This window comes from Peromyscus leucopus, chromosome 8b (assembly GCF_004664715.2).
Source record: "Peromyscus leucopus breed LL Stock chromosome 8b, UCI_PerLeu_2.1, whole genome shotgun sequence".
Classification (NCBI taxonomy): Eukaryota; Metazoa; Chordata; class Mammalia; order Rodentia; family Cricetidae; genus Peromyscus; species Peromyscus leucopus.
Genome location: NC_051086.1, coordinates 62,781,766 through 62,802,403, shown reverse-complemented (window position 1 = coordinate 62,802,403; position 20,638 = coordinate 62,781,766). Strand labels below are relative to the sequence as shown.

Sequence of the window (20,638 nt, the reverse complement as noted above, 5' to 3'; positions counted from 1 at the left end):
GTTGCTACCTCATAACTATAATTTTACTATTATGAACTGTAATGTAAATATTTTTGGAGATAAAGGTTTGCCATAGGTTGAGAATCATGCTCTAGACCATAAGCAAACAATTTAACAATTGAAGGCGGAAGAATGAAATTGAGAATTTGTCAAAATATAGTCAAGCCAAATAAAACAATGTACTGTTCAAGACTCCTTATGAAGATGCTGAAGGCTGAGGATGTGGTTTAATGGGAGAACACTTGCCTAGCATGAACAGGTTCTGAGTTCCATCTCCAACACCACAATCAAAGAGGGAGAGGTATCTAGCCAAAGGGGGATACTTGCATCCTAGCATTGGGAAGGTGGAAACAGACAGACCCCAGCCGCTTACTGGCTAGTAGCCTATCCTAATCTTCCAGTCCCGGGTCCCAGTGAGAGACACTGTTGGAAAAAAAGCAAGTCTTAATTAGGTTTCTATTGCTATGATAAAATACCATGACCAAAAGCAACTTCAGGAAGAGTTTATTTCATCTTACAACTCTCAAGTCACACTCCATCACCTGAGGGGTCAGGGCAGGAACTCAAAGCAGAAACCTGATGGCAAGAACTGAAGCAAAAACCATAGAGGAACACTGCTTTCTTGCTTGTCTCTTACGGCTTGCTCAATCTGCTTTCTTATACAATTCAGAACCACCTGCCCAGTGCTGGCACCAATCAAACTGGGCTGGCCCCTCCCATATCAATTGTTAATCAGGCTTGCCTAGAGGCAATCCAAGGGAGGTATCTTCTCAACTGAGGGTCTTCTTTCCAGCTAACTCTCTAGCTTGTGTCGAGTTGACAAAAACAAACAACAAAACAAAACAAAAAACCACAACAGACAAGACAGGGAGGGAGAGTTTTCTTCTGAAGTATGGTCCATGATAGGTTGTCTATGCCAATATATGGTCCTATACCAATATGTATACCAGCATCACTAACTGGACTCAGTGGGTTATTTAAAAGAAAGGAAGGGAGAGAGATAGAGGACATGAAGGTGAGAGAGGATTGGGGAGAGGGGTTCAGGTATAAAATTATCAAAAAATAAACAGGAATTTTAAAAGATGAATAGTTCCTGAAGAATGGTACCTTAGGTTGACCTCTGCTCTCCACACACATGTGCACACCTGCATATATATGAACACGCATCAGCAGAACTTAAAAAAAAAAAAAAGAGCCCCACTATTTACAACTTCTCCCTATTCTCAACTAACTTACTCCCTTTAGTTTCTTCCTGTCCTTATTTAATCATCTTGCTCAAGCCCTCTAATATCATCTCCTATACAAATCTCACATTCAGGCCCCCTACATTCCTATGATCAATTCCCTACTTCAGAGCTTCAATCTCATTACAACAATTTCTTATTCTCATTGTCTATAGCACTGTCCCCTCAAATCCATCTCCAGGAAAATCATAAAGGAGCTTTTGAAAACTTGTGACCATACCATTCATACTTAAAGCTTTTCAATGAGTCGCTGTCACATGCACAATAAGGTCAAACTCGAAATTTCAATTCAACAGTCAACTGCCTGTTCCAAACCATCTCAGCTAGAATTGTGCTGTGTCTGCAGGATTAATAGGGCATTCTTCAGACTAGAGTGATTTCTGTAAGATAAGAAAATCAAAATAAATCATTCCCAGAAAAAGTTTCCAACATCTGAACTGTAGTTGAAACCTCTCTATTTTATGTCCAGTGACATTTTTTGAGAATCTACTATATTTTGTGATTATTTCAAGAAAATAAAAAGTCCTCTCAAATTCTAGGTCCCAAACTGCATTTAGAAACATTTATTCATGATACAACATATAGATTAAAACCATAAAATACTGGATCAAATTGTTTTGACTTAGTTTGACCTAGTAAAAGCAAGCTCCTATTAGTTAATACATGGACCATATTTATTATTTATTTGTCAGTTTGTTTTCTCAAGACAGGGTTTCTCTGTGTAACCCTGGCTGTCCTGGACCAGGCTAGCCTTGAACTCAGAGTTCCACCTGCCTCTGCCTCTGAGTGCTAGGATTAAAAATGTGCATACATCACCATCTCCAGGCTACATGTACCATATCTGAAAGGCATAATTTTTCTAGAATTCAACCAAACTCTAATCTACAAGTATTGATATAAACTTTTATTTACTTCTTAAAAAGCCAAATAATTGTATTGATGATGATTTGGTTAGAACAAGATGAGAATGGGGAAGAAGAGCCAGCAAGCTAGTCCAGTGGACAAAGGTGCTAATGCGCAAGTCTGAGAACCTGAGTTTGTCCCCAAGAAAACATGGTGGGAGCAAAAACCCAACCCACAGCTGCCTTCTGACCTCCACTAACATGCTATGGCACATGTGCTCACCTCCCCCACACATACAAAAGTAAATAAAAAGATAAACTTTTAAAAATGAAGAGCTATAGGTAATCTGATAAGACTTGTCATATGGCCGGGCGGCGGCGGCGGCGGCGGCGGCGGCGGCGGCGGCGGCGGCGCACGCCTTTAATCTCAGCACTCGGGAGGCACAGCCAGGCGGATCTCTGTGAGTTCAAGGCCAGCCTGGACTACCAAGTGAGTTCCAGCAATGCTACACAGAGAAACCCTGTCTCGAAAAACCAAAAAAAAAAAAAAAAAAAAAGACTTGTCATATGCCAGACAGTTCTCTTGGAGAGCACAGAAAATCGTACTTCATAAACGCATTCAGTAATGCTGAGTCTCCTCTATGTACACGGACCATAGACAACAGTCGGGGGAAAGCAAATCTTCGCCTTTCTGGAATAGTTTTAATAGAGAAGATAATTAGCCAAAAACGGTTTTGGAGTTCTAAAAATAAAATTTCCTACCCCTAATAAGCAATAAGATTTTTATAAGTGGTTATGATGTTTTAATAGGTCTTTGAAGAGAAGAACTTTACAGTTTTAAGTTCTTCAGTTCCAAGTCTTTCCAGATTCTCACTATGCCTTAGCAGGCAGGCTAGACAGGTTCTGGCTAGGTAGATGCTCTTAGCCCAATTACCTATATTATTCTTCTGAAACATATACACAACGCTACAATTGAAAATTACCAGGCCTGGTAAAAAAGAAAAAAAAAAAAGTCTGATGAAATTTGGTAGACTAGGGGCTGCTGGAAAGATGCCTCAGCTGTTAAGAGCACCTTCTGTTCTTGCAGAAGACCTGGGTTCAATTCCCAGCACCCACATGGCAGCTCTTAACTGTCTGTAACTCCAGTTCCAGGGGATCCAGTGTCCTCTTCTGACCTTTGCATTCACCAAGTACACACAAACATGGTGACACACATGCAGGCTAAAAACTCACACACATAAAATAAATAAATACAAAAATTTTAAAATTTGGTACGCTATGAGAAAGGGTTTGGGGGGGGTTGTTTGTTTTTGTTTTTTGTTTGGTTTTTTTGGGGGGTTTTCGAGACAGGGTTTCTCCTTGTAGCTTTGCGCCTTTTCCTGGATCTCACTCTGTAGTCCAGGCTGGCCTCGAACTCAGAGATCCTCCTGCCTCTGCCTCCCAAGTGCTGGGATTAAAGGTGTGCACCACCACCACCCGGCCAATAATGATCAATTTGTATGGGTAAAAATCATATAATTCAAAACACACTAGCTTACACTTACTGTAGCTCCCAGCTACTTCTTAAACTATGAGTCACAGGGTCCTGAAAACTCCGACAACAGGGAAAATTTTCTCAGGTGCAACAACCAAAGATGAGTTGGCAGCACTCTCCTGTTGCACCACCGAACTTCACTGCAGCCTTGGAAACACACAACAATGTGTGCTTTGAACTGCCCATGCCACTGTAACACACTCAGGACACCTTGGATCAGGTCTGCAATACTGTGCACGGAGTGTAGTCTTTTCATTATCCATACAAATTTTCTGCTCTTATAGAAACACAATGTTTTAATTATGGAAACAATGACTTGTCATGTTGTCTACCATAACCCCTCGGCATGCAAGTATCAAATTAGTATATCTTTAGATTGAATTGTGTTAAGAATGTCTTACTTCAAAACTTAATTCTTCAATTAGGAGGTTACGGCTGGGTCCGTCTACGGTAAAGCACTTGCCATGAAAACATGAGGATCAGAGTTCTATCCCACCATCCACAGCACACATCTGAAACCTCAGCATCGAAGGGGGGAAACAGGTGGATCACTGAGGCTTACTGGCCAGCCAGCCTACTCAAAATGACAAACTACAAATTTAAGTGGGAGATCCTATCTCAAAGAGCAAGGCTAAGAACAACTGAGGCCAACACCTGACACTGACCTCTAACCACTCTCTGAGCTGCTAGCATTAGCACCGCAGCGCAGCTGCCGGGGGCCCCACCCCAAAAAACATACACTAAGTTTTTAGTGTGGAACTAGGAAAGAATTTCCAACAATTTCTGAAATGCCACCAAACTTATTTCTGTAATTTTGGATTACATATGTGTTTATACAAACCAGCATTCTCAACATGACAATTATAAATCAAAATATCAATCAACTCTGAAATACAATAAAGATACTCTGTGTCCTATAGTATCAAATACTACAAGGTTTACTTTTATGCAAAAGTAATCACATCCATTGCACTAGTGTACATATTTGCATTCATTTTACATAAATAGCAAAATCACATTTATGTCAAAGAATTGTTTTTAAAATAAATTTCTTTATATTTATTAGGAATAAGTATTTCATCTATGTACCTATTTTATGTATTTATATTACTGGACTGTGTAAAGTTTTCTCTGGTCAAAGGGGTTAACAAGTAGAAAGAATTAGGAAAGCCTGCTGCTCTATGTTGCTCAAAGCGTAATTTAACTTTTTTTTTTAAAGTCTGTAATTTATAAGAAACTTCTTGGTCAGACAATTATTAACTATTGTGTTTTTCTTTCTCTTTTTGAGACAGGGTTTTACTATGCAGTCCAAGCTGGCCAGAATTTAGACTCTTCCTGCTCAGCATCTCGAGTACTGAGACTATGGGTGAGGGCACCATGCCAGGTCTTGCTCCCCCGCCTCCCACTTAATTAAAAAATAAAATGTTCACAAAACATTGACGATAGTTAACTGCTAATAATAGTAGATAGTAACATGCTTTTAAAGAGACAATAAATTATATGTATATACACACACAGAGCTAGCACATATGCTCATATAAGCATGTTCTAGACAGATTTGCATTTCTTCCTGAAATGCTTCTGCCTGCACCATCAAAGGACTCAGATGACACATTTTTATGACAAGATACACTGTTAACAGTGCTTCTGAGATGGGTGGCGGCGGCGGCGGCGGCGGCGGCAGCGACGGCGCTTGCCTTTAATCCCAACATACGGCAGGCAGAGGCAGGTGGAGCGCTGTGAGTTCCAGGCCAGCCTGGTCTACAAAGCGAGTTCCAGGACAGCCAGGGCTATAGAGAAAAACCCTATCTGGAAAAAAACAAAACAACAACAACAAAAGTGCATCTGTATAAAGAACTCGTTTCCTAAGAGAAGGAATGGAAATGGACTCTGGACCTTATACTGCATGGTCTCACCCCATGGTCCATCACCCAAAAGCAGATGTTCTAGTAGAAAGTGCTAGTTAAGAAAGCAATTCCTCAGGGTTGATGCTCCTATCTAAGAGAATGCACTTACTCTTTGAATCAAATACTGTTTTCTCCATAGCCAGAGTACATAAAACTGAAAAATAAAGAACAGAAGTAGTTCCTCTCAGTATCCACCTTTAAAACCCTACTGGCAGTTTTGCTTCCAATACTTCCAACTTTGACATCTTCTTCAGATGCTCTGATTCCCGAGGAAGAAACAATTCCGCCAGGATCCACTGAAAGAAGATGAAACTGCTTTGTGATTACTGCCTCCAAGCCACTAAACCAGGCTCCTCAGCCTCAGCATTACTGACATTTTTGACCAGATAAGGGCCAACCTTCACTCCCCCCTCTCCAAGCATCATAGGATGCTTAGCAACATCCAGGTCAGATCCCTGATCTCTACCCACAAAATGCCATGAGCATCATCTTCCCAAAGCTGTGCCTATTAAAAATACCTCCAAACACTGTCAAATATCCTCTGGGAGACAAAACTACCCCTGGTTGAGAATCACTGCACTACATCAAGTCAAAGGTCACTCCATTAAATGGGATAAGTCAGCCTGTAATCAAGGAGATAAAGCATTGCTGCCATGGAAAGGGAACAGAGAAGACTGTAACCCCTATCTATGAAATGTTTCTAAACTCTTACGTGTAAGAGTAAAATTTAATGCAAAACACTACATGCGAGAGCACGCTCGCACGCTCGCGCACACACACACACACACACAAATGCATGCATGCACGACCACACACACACATGAAGCAGATGCCCACAACAGATTCATATTCTCCTCTGATAAAGGTTTGGATTTCCACACCAGATGGTCCAAAATGATGGTCAAGGGTACTGAATCAGGCAGCAGCAGAAAAAGTTACACCTAACAATCCTCCTGTCTCCAGCTGCCTATTGTGCTGGGGTTACAGGCATATATGTGGCACCCTGGCCTTTTTGATGTCAGTGCTGGGCTCCAAACTCTAATCCTCATGCTTGCAAAGGAACTGCTCATGCCCACTGAGTCACTTATCTATCTTCCATAGCTCCCACCTTGTTTTTTGAGACAGGGTCTCTCACTAGGACCTGGAGATACATAATTAAGCTAGACTGGCTAGCCAGAGAACACCAGGGATCCCCCTGTCATTCATCATTGATACAACAGTGAACAAAACAGAGACTATGATCTCAAGTATCTTAAATAGTATGTGCTCAAGTGAACCATTTTCCAACAACAACGGATGATGATGATGATGATGGAGGAGGAAGGCAGAGGAAGGGGGAGGAAAAGAATACAAATGCATGAACAAACAGCAATGAAGAGTACAGCAAGTCCTAGAGACCTGGGCCTAAGTTTGTAATTAAATAAATGAAAGACCTTAAGCAATTAGTAACTGTTATTTATTCCTAAATCATCTATTTCATTCCCTTCTATGGATTCCAATTCCTCAGAGAAATTCTCAGTCATCATACTGGCCTTTTCCCCTATTTTCTTAAGCAAATTACATGTTTTCTGTCTTGTTTTGTCTTAAAAATTCAGTGTGTGTGTGTACACAAGTGTAGGGGGTGTCTTTGAGGCCAAAAGAAGGCATTAGATCACCTGGAATCAGAGTTACAGGCAGCTGTGTGCTGGCCAATATGGGTCCTGAGAACCAAATTCAGGTCCTCTAGAACAGCAACTGTTGAGCCATCTCTCCGGCCCCATTACAAGATGGGTGGTTTTTTTTTTTGTTTGTTTGTTTTTTGTTTTTTGTTTTTTTTGGTGGTGATGGTAAGTCTTTGTCTGCTGCCAACTTTCTGAATCTGCTTCTACAGTTTACTTTGCTTCTTGAGTATAGACCACATTTTCCCACCTTTTTATGTCTCTAGAAACTGTCATACTCTGGATATTGCAAATAAAAGAACCTTAAAACTCTAGAATGCATCTTCCTAGTCAGTGAGAATCTCTACTTTGATTAAGCAAAATGAGTGAGAAGGGTGATCGTTGCAATCCAATCAGTGTTTCAAGTGGGCCAAGGATACGCTACAATTTTAGTAAGAGTCTGTTCATTTCTTGTTCATCTTTTTCCTCCAGCATGTGTCCATAATCAGCCCACCTACAAATTTCTCTTGTATCCCTGGAAGTTTAATTCATTTGGTCTTCACTACTTCAAAAGCCTTCCAGTGTTTTTAAAACTGTTGATTTGTTGTTGTTGTTGTTGTTGTTAACAGTTTTTTGTTTTTTCAAGGCAGTGTTTCTCTGTGTAGTTTTGGTGCCTGTCCTAGATCTCGCTCTGTAGACAAGGCTGGCCTCAAACTCAGAGATCTGCCTGCCTCTGCCTCCCGAGTGCTGGAATTAAAGGTGTGCACCCCCACCGCCCGGCAGAACTGCTGATTGTTAAAGCTCATCCAGCTTTTGTTTGAACTCGCTGAAGTGGTGTGTGTGGTTGTGATGTCATCTCCTAAGTAAATACTAGCCACGGCCAGGTGCCCTGCAGGTGGAAACCCAAGAGTGGTTGGCAGGCCCAGCTTTACATAAAAACTACTACGGAGACCCTTTTAGAACTATAACCACTTCCAAACAGCTAAAATGCATAGGTGTTTAGTGGATCCAGAAAACCAGTCTTTTTAAACCAATTTCAAGTGAACTTATTTAAGGCTAGCATTGCTAAAGAAAGCACTGGGCCTACATCCATGACTTCTCACCCCTCCCCCAAAATTCAGTAAGGATATTTTTAAAAGAACAGATACTATACATAATAAATGAAGAGGTTCCAAGCTAGCAAAGGTTACATAGTAAAACCCTGTCTCTAAATAAATAAATACTGAACAATGCTTCTAAGTCTTGGTATTGCAAACAACTCGTTTCCCCTAGGACTATCCTCTACTTCCCATGTCTTCAGCTATGAATTAGCACTTTGCTTCTAATCTAAGAAGCCAGACAAGTATCTGTGTGAGCTATGGCAGAAATGGGACTTAAATAATCTCAGACTCCTAACTACCGCTCTGTGTCTAATTAATTACTGATGGAGATTATTTTTTCAGAGGACTAGCTCATAAAAAGAGAGACAGAAATGAATCCATTTGAAGAATTATAAAGCATTTGAAAGGTTACATTATACTTCCACTTTCCATATCAGTCTCAGAATTCAGACTTACACTTCACAAAGGTAGTTTACATCAAGGTAGAAATGAGAACTCTCGTCCTCAATGATTTTTGCTGCCAACATTTGATCAAAATAAAACCTATTTTCTTTCCCCATTCCCTGAAAATTCACTTATGAAATACCAATACCAAGAAACACAAATGGTTCTCTTTCCCTTATCAATTATCCAAAAAGAATAAGATCCTGACATAAAAGCACATTTTCCTAGCCCCAAAGTAGAAAGGAATTGATAAAGGAAACAGGATAAAAATAATACTCTAAGAATCAAGACAATAGGCTTGTTGAATATTTGCCTAGCGTGCCCAGAGAAAAAAATATGGCAATGTATAAAACCAGGGGTGGTAGCACAGGACCACAATCTCAGCACTCTGGAGGTAGACTGGAGGATCAGAAGTTCAAGATCATCCTCAGGAATGGAACAAGTTAGAAGCCCTGTCTTAATTAATTAAAAGTGAAGCCAAGCAATAGTGGCACACACCTTTAATCCCAGTACTTGGGAGGCAAATGCAGGTGGATCTTCGTGAGTTCCAGGCCAGCCTGGTCTACAGAGCGAGATCCATGAAAGGCACAAAGCTACACAGAGAAACCCTGTCTCAAAAAACCAGAGAGAGAGAGAGAGAGAGAGATTACATTGTACTAAAGCTCTCTTCAAGCTTTTGGGAGGCAGAGCCAGGCAGATCTCTGTGAGTTCAAAGCCAGCCAGGTCTACAGAGCGAGCTCCAGGACAGGCACCAAAACTACCCAGAGAAACCCTGTCTCAAAAAATCAAAAAAACAACAACAAAAAAAAAAGTCTCTCATCTCTTAAGGCTGGAGAGATGGCTCAGCAGTTAAGAGCACTGGCTGTTCTTCCAAAGGTCCTGAGTTCAATTTCCAGCAACCACATGGTGGCTCACAACCATCTATAATGAGATCTGATACCCTCTTCTAGCCTGCAGGCAAAACATGCAGGCAGAATACTGTATACATAATAAATAAATAAATCTTTAAAAAAAAATGAAGACTAGAGAATTGCTAAACAGAAAAATAAAAACCAAAAAGTAGAGAATCAAAAATAAAAAGCAAAACCACCCATGAACTCACCAGAAGGCACTTTAATACTACCAAAGAGAGCCACATAATCAAGAAATGTACTGCACATACCAGATGTGATGTTGCACATCTGTGACCTCAGCACTTAGGAGGGAGGCAGGAAAATCAGAAGTTCAAGGTCATCAACCTAAGACCATGTCTCAAAAAGGAGAAGAAAACCAGCTAACCAACTTATTTGTATACACCGATAACCTCAGCAATACAGAAGAAGCAAGAGGTCAAGTTGGAGACCAACGTAGGCTACTGCAGACCCACCTCAAAACTTACAAAGACCGCGGTGACAGCGCAGCAGGTAAGCACTTACCATGCAGGCCAGCTAGCCTGAGTTCAGTCACATAAAGATGGAAGGAGAGAAAGGAGTCCACAAAGTTGTCCTCTGAACTCCACACACACCCCATGGAGTTCCACACAAACAGAAGTAAATATTTTCAACTGAAAATTTAAGGATTCTGTGTTTAAATCCTCTAATACACAGCCAACCCAAACAGAATGGATCAGTATTCTAACATGAACATAAAAGGTAAAATGTGGGACACATCTGACAGAGAAGCAGTTTCAAGGTATCCCACATCTTACAAGCTGTGTATAGAAATGATCATTACCAGGGATTTAGCTCAGTGGTAGAGCGCTTGCCTAGCAAGTGCAAGGCCCTGGGTTCGGTCCTCAGCTCTGAAGAAAAAAAAAAAGATCATCACCAAACTTGAAAGGGGAGAAAAGATAGCACACAAATCGGATACATTCCTGTGACTATTTACAGCTTCCTATCACGTAAAAGAGTCACGCTGAAAACACTAAATGAGCCCAAGATGTGGGTTGGACAGGTGTTTTTCCCATTTTACAGATGAAAACAGAAAAGTGATACAGAGGTAAAGTACCCAAGGTCACACACACTGTTAGTTCCACAGTAAAGGGCATTTTTCCTTATTACAAAGTTTACTGCAAACCCGAGGCGGTAAGAATTATTTCCTTATGCCCCAATTACTTTTGAGGACAACCCAAGAAAATCTGTCAACAATTAAACAGAAAAGCATCACTTGAAATTGTTACAAGACATAATTACTCAAAGGGTCATCATCTAGGTATAAAATTATAAAACTAAGTCATTCTTTTTCATCATAATTGTACTGCTATTGACTAAACTAAAATTATGCCTCATGCACTAGATATACCATCTTGTTTGGTTGTTGGACAGGAGGTCGGGTGAAATAAGAGACCATTTCCTCGGGAAAAATAAGTTCTCTGAAATTCAATAGGATAAGACACCCAAAGCTATAACATATGAGTAAGGGCAGGCAACAGCTTGTTGGCTGTAGAGGCAAACCTCAACCAAAGTACAAGCGCCAGACTGCGGTCTACAAGAAAATATTCACTCTAGAAGTTAGCACCAGAAGTTTCTGCTACTGCGAGGTAATTAGTACAATTTATGGGGGGAGAGGGAGGTAACATTTTAAGTCTTCATTATAACTAGGTGGAACTGCAAATTAGCTTGGAGCTATCTGTCTCAACAGTTCTTTTAATGATATAACCAAAGGCTCAAAAGTCACTTTTACTTACTTACACTCAAAGCACATAACTGTATATCTCACAGGCGTGTGCGTCTGTGCGTGCGTGCGTGCGTGCGTGCGTGATCATGTAAACCAGACTGGCCCTGTACTCAGAGATCCACCAGCCTGTGCCTCTTGAGTGCTGAGATTAGAGGCATCTGCCATTACACCCAGCTTACAGAGAACATTTTAAGTGGTCAAATATATTCAGTCAGGGCTGGAGAAACAGCTCAGCAGTTAGGATCTCTGGCTGCTCTTCCAGAGGACCGGGGTTCAATTCCTAACATCCACATGGCAGTTCACACAACTGTCTGTAACTCCAGTTCCAGTGGACCCAAAACCCATAAAAACATTAATGCACATAAAATAAAATTATATATATATACATACATATATATGTATACATATATGTATGTATATATATCCAGTCTACTGCACACTCTCTAAGACACTTCAGTGGGGTGCAATACAAGCCAGTTATTACTTACAATTTAACAGGGAGGTTTTTCTTCGGCACACCTCTGAGTGCTATTTACTTCAGACCCCGTGCCATAATGATACAGGGATTTACAGTCGCTGAAACCACCCATCAGTTCACCTTCACTACAATACAACTTCTCTATTCTCAAGGTCAAACTTTGATCTTTCCTTCCCTAAGAAAATGGGGGTGTTCTAGAAGAAGTTAGATGAAACAACACAATGCTTTTATGAACAAGTCAATCCCTTGCAAATAGCTTAAGGTGCCCATACTCTACTTCAGTATTGATCCTAAGCCTTTTAACAGTTTAAGCTGACCACAAATCTCCCCTTCCACTTCTTTTATAGAACATTCTCCTTCTTAAACTTCCGTTTAAAAAAAGCCTTCTTATACTTCACATTCCTTGTCTTACATATACAAACACAAAACTCTCAACGAAAAATAAATATGACATACAAATGAAAAACCTGTTTTTATTAAAACATCACGTACCCTTAAAAAAACATATTGTTATAATTCAACAATATGGCCTGTACGAAACCTCAGAATACCAACTTGAAGGCTACAATAAGAATGCCCCAGCACAGTCTGAGTACTTTAAAGATATAAAAATAAAGCATTATAACGGCTTACTATGTATCCTATACTAAGCTTTTGCTTTAACAACAAAATTCTTCATGTTGTACACATTTTTTCAAAAGCAGCATAAAGAAAATAATCCTGGGTTGTTGAGTTAGCTCAGTTACTTACTGCTAAGACTGTAGACCTAAGTTCAATCCCTGGAATCCACATGAGAGAAAGAGAGAACCAATTCCAACATGTTATCCTGAATCTGGAAATCATGGCGCACGCTCCCACACATGTATGCGCATGTACACACACACTATAACATACATATGTATAATATACATACATACATACTCAGGAGGTAGAAGCAGGTGGATCTCTGTGAGTTTGAGGCCAGCCTGGTCTACAGAGTAAGTTCCAGGACAGCCAGGGCTTCACAAAGAGAAACCCTGTCTTGAAAAAAGAAACAAAAAAATTTTTAATAATAATAGTAATAATTTTGCTTTGGTTTTTGAGACAGGGTTTCTTTGTGTAGCCCTGACTGTCCTGGAACTCATTCTGTAGACCAGGTTGGCTTTAACTCACAGAGATCCGCCTGCCTCTGCCTCCCAACTGCTGGGATTAAAGATGTGCACCATCACTGCTCAGCTAATAGTAATGAATTTTGAAGTCAAATAATTATGTATAAAAAACTAGACTATTTAAAATAAAGTACAACTGGTCCAATGCTGGCCCAATTCACACAACCTTATTTTACTGTACTTTCCAAACTTGAAGACCGTATCATATGTATGCCACAAACTAGATGATAAACCAGGAGACATGGATCAATTACTGAGATCCATAAATTATAAAAGGATGCTATCAGTACCCTAAGTATTTGTCAACAAATGGTAAAGAATAACCAACATACACTCCAGGAAATATCTAGAGACTAGTCACTGTCTTTAGTGAAAATGCAGTAGTCAATAAGCCGTATAAGAACCTGGGCATGGTGGCACACGCCTTTAATCCAGGACTGGGGAGGCAGAGGCAAGTGGATCTCTGTGAATTGAAAAGCCAGCCTGGTCTACAGAGTGAGTTCCAGGACAGCCAGGGCTACACAGAGAAATCCTGTCTGGAAAAACAAAAAAATAAAAAATAAAACTAAATAAACCTGAAAGAACCTTAAAAGATTTTCTGCTGGGTTCCTTTTCAATGGATGAAGACGACTAGGATCTGTGTGAGAACTAACAGCTGGCATATGAACAGAAACACTTAATAACTGCAAACTCAGGCTCCTGCTTAGAAAGCCCAGTTCAGTAACAGGCAAACCTATTAGAAAAAGACACACACACATCTGGCCAGGACAGTGCACACCTATACCCCCAGCACTCTGGAAGCTGGAGAGCCAGCTCTGGCTACCTAGTGAGTTCAAGGTCAGCCCCAGCTATGTACTAAGACCATCTCAAAGAAGGAAGGGGAAGAGGAAGGGGAAAGGGAAGAGAGGGGAAGGGAAGAACATCTGTTCAAGCTGATTATTACACTAACGCATAAGGATCTGAATTCGTATATATAAGAAAGAGCTGTGTCTTAGGAACCTGGGGGAGAGATGCAGTACTGTGGTTATTAAAACTGTGTAAAGGCTACTGTGTTTTAAAAAAATCCTTTTCAAGAAAGCAGCAGCAGTCTAGAAGGGATAAAGCAAAGCCAGTTTTTGCAGCCATAAAGGAGATGAGTGAGCAAACAGTAGAGATAGGCAGTGTCTAGCAAGGAAAGGAAGAGTAGTAGTTTACAGAGAAAAAGTCTACTGCGGGACAAGGAAGCATTTCCTTTCCAAAGGAAAGAAAATGTAAGTTTAAAAGTGAAAAGGAAAATCCTGTATCAAGTAGGGAGAGCAGGATGTCAATTGACAATCAGCTAGAAGAAATTGCTTTAAAATTAGATGAATTCCAAAACAATAAACATTATTCCCTCAACATAAGATATATATATATATATATATATATATATATATATATACACACACACACGTATATATACATACATACATATATATACATACATATGTGTGTGTGTGTGTGTGTGTGTATGTATATCCCACACACACCCTGAGACAGGGTTTCTCTGTGGAGCCTTGGCTGTCCTGGAACTCACTCTGTAGACTAGACTGGCATCGAATTCACAGAGATCCACCTGCCTCTGCCTCCTGAGTGCTGGGATTAAAGATGTGTGCCCAGCTTAAGAGTATATATTTTTAATGTTCTTAAAGCCTTATAAAAATTGCAGACCAGTAGTTAGAAGAATACATCCTTTTTTTTTTAACCCAAAAGGGCTTTGAATTTTTACAAATCTATGTGGCCAATTAGTGAGGGATTTGTAACAATGAAAATATCTGTCTAACATGCGAACTCTCTACCTCACTCAAAGGACTCTGATTAATACTCAATGTATAGGGATGAAGAGCATGCTATTATAAATTTACAAATTAAATTTGACACATCCAGGCACAGTGGCACACACCTTTAATCCCAGCAAGGTGTGCAGTGGGAGTAGGGGGTGAGAGGTGAGATGTCAAGGCTAGCTTGATCTACACAGTGAGCTCCCAAACAGCCAGAGCTACATAGTCAGAACCTGTTAGGGGAAAAAAATTTATTTTATTCTGTAAAAAAGTATAAATATTTTTTACTTTTATAATTGGTTCACTTGCCTAGATATGGAAGATAATGTGTTTTACTTCATTTATTTATTTTTTATTACTTTGGGGCACTTGAGTGCCTCAGTGCAACTTGTGGAGGTCACAGAACAACTTAAGGGAATCAATTCTCTCCTTCTACCAAGTGGGTCCTGGGGATAAAACTCAGGTCATCAGGCTTGGGGAAAGTGCTTTTACCTGCTGAGTCAGCTCAGTGAATGAAAATAATGCTTGAGGGCTGGAGAGACAACTAAGAGGTAAAGAATACATATATGCTCAGCCTGGCAGTGGTGGCAAGGCAGAGCCAGGCAGATCTCTGTGAGTTCAAGGCCAGCCTGGTCTACAGAGTGAGTTCCAGGACAGCTCAGGCTCCACAGAGAAACCCTGTCTCAAAAAAGAAAAGAAAAGAATACCACAGAAACCAACAAGGCACAGAGAGCTAGGTGAGACATGCACAGTGGTTTTAATCTGTTAAGAAACTGAGCTAAGGCTGGGGCGTTGGTGGCACACGCCTTTAATCTCAGCACTCGGGAGGCAGAGCCAGGCGGATCTCTGAGTTCGAGGCCAGCCTGGGCTACCAAGTGAGTTCCAGGAAAGGAGCAAAGCTACACAGAGAAACCCTGTCTCAGAAAACCAAAAAAAAAGAAAAAAAGAAAAAGAAAAGAAACTGAGCTAATGGAGAGAGGGCTCAGCTTGTTAAAAACACTGGCTGTTCTACCAAAGGGCCAGGGTTCAATTCCCAGCACACACATGTAAGCTCACAACCTGCTGGAACTCCAATACCAGAGAATCAGATGCCCTCTTCTGGGCTCTGTCAGCACACACAAACATGCCAGTAAAACACCCATACACATAAAATAAGAAATTTTAAAAAACAGAGCTACTGAACCACAAGGTCAATCTATACACTTAAAATGGACTAGTTTTAGTTTCAAAACTTATTTGACACCATAAAAGCAGACTAAAGAGAAACAGAATATGTATCTGTTCCATTCAGTTTCTATCTATCTTAGCAAATGCCATTTTCCAATAAAGGAACGAATTACTTCTAAAACTGGCAACATTTACTCATTAGGATATAAACATTACACCTACATGCATTATAATCATATAGCATGGATTTGTGCTCAAAAATGTCAAGATGAACAAAAAAAAATATTTTTTTTGGTTTTTTTTTTGTTGTTGTTTTTTTCAAGACAGGGTTTCTCTGTGTAGTTTTGTTGCCTGTTCTGGATCTTGCTCGGTAGACCAGGTTGGCCTCGAACTCACAGAGATCCACTTGCTATGCCTACCAAGAGCTGGGATTAAAGGCATGCGCCACCACTGCTCGGCTGAACAAAATAAATGTTTCAAGTCCAGGTGGCAGGGTTGGAGATGCAACTCCATGGTAGATGACTATACTATATGTCTTAATCAGGTCTGCTGCACACCCTGCATCCAACAGTGGAAGTACAACACGACCATCCATGCAGTCATCAACTGAGCTATCGTCTCTACACATGTTCATCTCAACACACACACACACACACACACACACACACACACACACACACACACACACACACGCTGGCTATATAAGAAGCAGCTGGTCACTCCTTGAGGCCAGTAAAACAACTACAGACAACATGAAAATTTAAAACTTAAAAAAAAAAAACAAAGGTTGAAATAACTAAGATTCTCATTTACAAATACCAGGACATACTATGCTTTTTTTCCTACCATTGGTAAAAACTGTAAAGTTTGGCTAGGGATCGTGGCACATGCCTTCAATTGCACATGGGGATCTCTGTGAATTTGAGACCAGCCTAATCTGTATACGGAGTTCCAGAGCAGTCAAGACTACACAGTGAGACCCTGTCTCAAAAGGGGAACAAACCAAATGAAGCAGTAAACTCTTCTAACTACACTTGATGGGTTGTTAAAACAAATTCTATGAGATACTTACAAAAAGCCTTCCCCTAATTGTCTATCATTCGATACATTTTTCACACTAAAGCTCATTGGGTCTATTATGTCTCTTAATCTCTCTCAGCCTCAGCCTTTCACAAAACAAAAACCAAACAAACCAACTTCAATAGTAAGATAAACGAGTGGGAGTGAAGAGATGACGTGATGGTTAAGATTGTTTGTGGTTCTGTCAGAGACCCAGAGTTTGGTTTCCAGCACCCAAGTTGGAAACTCATACCTACCTATAACTCCAGGTTCAACAGATCCAACACCCTCTTCTGGCCTCTGAGGGTACTGTACACACACATATATATGTACACACATAAATATACATACACACACACACACACACACAAATATAATAGTCTTTTAAAATCAGGGAAAATTGTAAGGTGAATCATTCTCAACCCTTCATTAAGATTATACTCTTTGTGAGTTCAGTTTTGGTTGGCCTATGCCAGTGGTTCTCAACCTTCCTAATGTTGCAACTCTTTAATACAGTTCCTCCTGTTGTGGTGACCCCCAACCATAAGATTATTTTGTTGCTACTTCATAAATGTAATTTTGCCAGGCAGTGGTGGCGCACGCCTTTAATCCCAGCACTCGGGAGGCAGAGGCAGGTGGATCTCTGTGAGTTCGAGGCCAGCCTGGGCTACCAAGTGAGTCCCAGGAAAGGCACAAAGCTATACAGAGAAACCCTGTCTCGAAAAACCAAAAAATAAAATAAAATAAATAAATGTAATTTTGCTACTGTTATGAATCATAATGTAAACATGTGTTTTCCCATGGCCTTAGGTGACCCCTATAAAAGGGTTGTTTGACCCCCAAAGGGGGGTCTATGCACATTTTAAATCTCTCTCTCTCTCTCTCTGTTTTATTTCATTTTATGTGTATGAGTGTTTTATCTGCATTTATGTGCATCCCATGTTTGCCTGGTGCCAGAGATCAGAAAGGGCATTAGATCCCCTGGAACTGGAGTTACAGATGACTGTTAACTATAATGTGAACCATATGAATGATGGAGATGGAACCCAGGTCCTCTGCTCAGTAACAAGGACTTTTAAAGTTCTGCACAGCAAGTTTTTTCTACACACTACATAATGCTCTATTTAAATCTAGTGCTCTATAATTCAACCTATTTACACAGTAATATCTACCCCATCAGATGGGTTACTAGAACATTTTTTTAGATACCTTTTGTTCTGGGAGCAGGATGAATGAACCAACTCCTTGAAGTCTGACAGCTATGAAACTTTATCTATGTAGGGTTTTTTATTTTGGGGGGAAGAGTTGTTTGTTTAAGACAGAATCTCCCTGTGTAATCTTGGCATTCTGGTATTTGCTATGTAGACCAGGCTGGCCTCAAACTCGCGGAGATCCACCTGCCTCTGTCTCCCCAGCGCTGGGATTAAAGGCGTGCACCACTGCATTCAGCTCTATGTAGGTTCTTAACTCCCTATGCCTAGTCACAATCTGTCAGGTCAAAAAGATTGGGTCCTACAAGAATATTTCTGGTCAAATTAAAGAGAAAAACCCTTCTACTTGTCAGCTCCCATAATCAGTTCTGTGATTGCACCCAATAAACAAAACAGATTGGCTCAATTTTACACACTTCCCTCAGGGGAAGCCCCCTGCAGAACAGCAAAACAACAAAAACAACCATCCTTTAATCCAGCCACAACCATCTACAGGCCATAAAATTAGACAAGCTCTCAGAGAGGAAAGACTACATGTGGATTACCTCTCCTTGAAATTTAATGTGTGGAAAAACACGGCGGATAAAAAGTAACCTTCCTAAACTACGAAAACTTTTCCCTCGATCCCAAGCAGTCTCAGTACTAAGTTCTCTTGTGGAGAGAGTCAAAAGCCAGTCAAAACAACACCACACCACGAGCAGAGTTATCGGCACTAGGACCACATCCCAGCTGTCTCTGGTCTCTCTCAGTCTGTAGCCAATGCTGCTGCTTCCTTTCGGCCGTCTCCCCTCACTCCGGGGAGAGTCTCACTTAGAAAGCTCATGTTCACATCCTCGGACTTCTGGCAAGCAGGGACTGGAGGGGGCGCGGGTAATGATCAAGGAAGGAAAAAAAAAGGGGGGGGGATCATTTCAGAACCACGGTCCCCCCCCGCAAACAGCAACGTAAAGGGCAGCCTTGTGTCCTCGGACTATGGGGACGCTGGTAGGGGGACATCAAAAAGACGTTCAGTGTGTGTGCACTTGAGAGTCTCCAGGCAAGTTGACGCCCCGGAGCAGAAAAGTAAGATAACCTGTGCTTTTTCCCTACTCCTGCCCCTAAGGGGCAGAAAATGGGGGTGGGGCGGGATATTACCCTGCTCCTACTGGGGGTACGCACACAAAACAGACCCGGGGTTTCCTTCGGTTATCCTCAGTTACGAGGTTGGCGGGTGTTCATGGAAAAGGGAAACCCTAACTAGTATTACCTACCTCCTTTCAAAAAGGGAGGAGCAAGAGAGAACGATTAAATCCAGATGGAGCGCCCCTGAAAGCGCCCCCAGGTCACTCATCCCCCCCACCCCACCCCCAGAGCGAGCGGAAGGGCTGGGATAAAGGGGATGGAGGGCTGGACATGGGCAAGGCCCCACCCCCCCGGTTTAGGAGGGAAGGAGAGCCCCGACTCACCACCGAATCCCCGGGCCGCCCCCTCGTGTCCCCCCTCCCCGGCCCTCCCCCGGCCTGCGGCGCCCCCGCAGCCCGCGAGGCAGCCGAGCCTTCCTCCCCTCACCCACCGCGTCCCCACCCCCACCCGCTCCCACCTCCCGCCCGCCGCGGGCCCGTTACCTGCTCGTCGAAGCGGCTGACCACGGCCTGGACCCATTCCACCGGCCTGTGCGCGGCCATGTCCTCCCCGCGACCCGGGGGTGGCGGGTGGCCGGGTGGGCCGGCGTCCGGGACCCGCCGCAGGGCGGGCGGCCGGCGCCGAGGGTGAAGGCAGCGGCGAGCCGAGCAGCTGAGGAGTGCGGGCAGCGAGCGTTCCCACGGGGGTGGGGACGGGGGCCCGAGTGGCCCGCCAGGAGGGGGACAGGGGAAGGGGGCGTTGGCGAGGAGGCTGGGGGAAGGGGTGGGAAGGGGAGCCCGGGGAGGGGAGGGCGCCTGTGGGTGGCTCTCCCCACTTAGCGCCGTCTCCCCTCAGCCATCACAGTCCGAGACGCCGCCATGACACCCCACCGGAAGTGGGATCCTTTCCACGGCTCGGGGAGAGGGAGAGCGAGCGAGCGAGCTCGAGATTGAGAGCGCGGCTGGGAAAGGGGGTGGGGGGGGGCAGCGAGAGGGAAGGGGCCTGCCGCGCATGCGCCCGCGCCGGCCGGTTTCATTAATGAAAAAGCGAGTCCTCCTGGAGGTGACGTCACCTAACTCCTCCGGGCCCGGAGGCGCGCGTCCCTCACCGCCGCCGGTCTCCCCCTCTAGCCTGGCGCGGGGCTCCGGTCGGAGAATCTGAGCCGACTCCGGAGCGTCGGCTTGGCATCGCCACCGCCGCCTCGGTCGGCCCTTCCCCCGCCGGCCTCCGGGCTTGGATTGCTCCCGGGGCTGGAAGTTAGGGTGTCCTGAGGCTAAGCTTTCTCTGCGCGCTGATCTCTGCCGATGATCTC

General features: G+C 42.6%; 1 protein-coding gene across 11 annotated transcripts in view; it reads right to left on the bottom strand.

The window, feature by feature from the left end:
• The window catches only part of Nf1 (neurofibromin 1), a 256,805-nt gene extending 236,513 nt beyond the window's left edge, over positions 1-20,292 (bottom strand). For 7 of the 11 annotated variants that reach the window (XM_028866918.2, XM_028866927.2, XM_028866928.2 and 4 more), the window contains exons 1-2: positions 19,830-20,292; positions 5,723-5,823 (exon numbers count right to left, since the gene is read on the bottom strand). In XM_028866918.2, coding sequence (XP_028722751.1) covers positions 5,723-5,823; positions 19,830-19,866 — 138 coding nt within the window. In that variant the 5' untranslated portion in view covers positions 19,867-20,292. Of the gene's footprint in view, positions 1-1,464; positions 1,625-5,722; positions 5,824-19,829 lie in introns of all 11 variants that reach the window. The other 4 variants (XM_028866923.2, XM_028866926.2, XM_028866924.2 and 1 more) reach the window with 3 other exon arrangements.
• Positions 20,293-20,638: the final 346 nt, after the last annotated feature.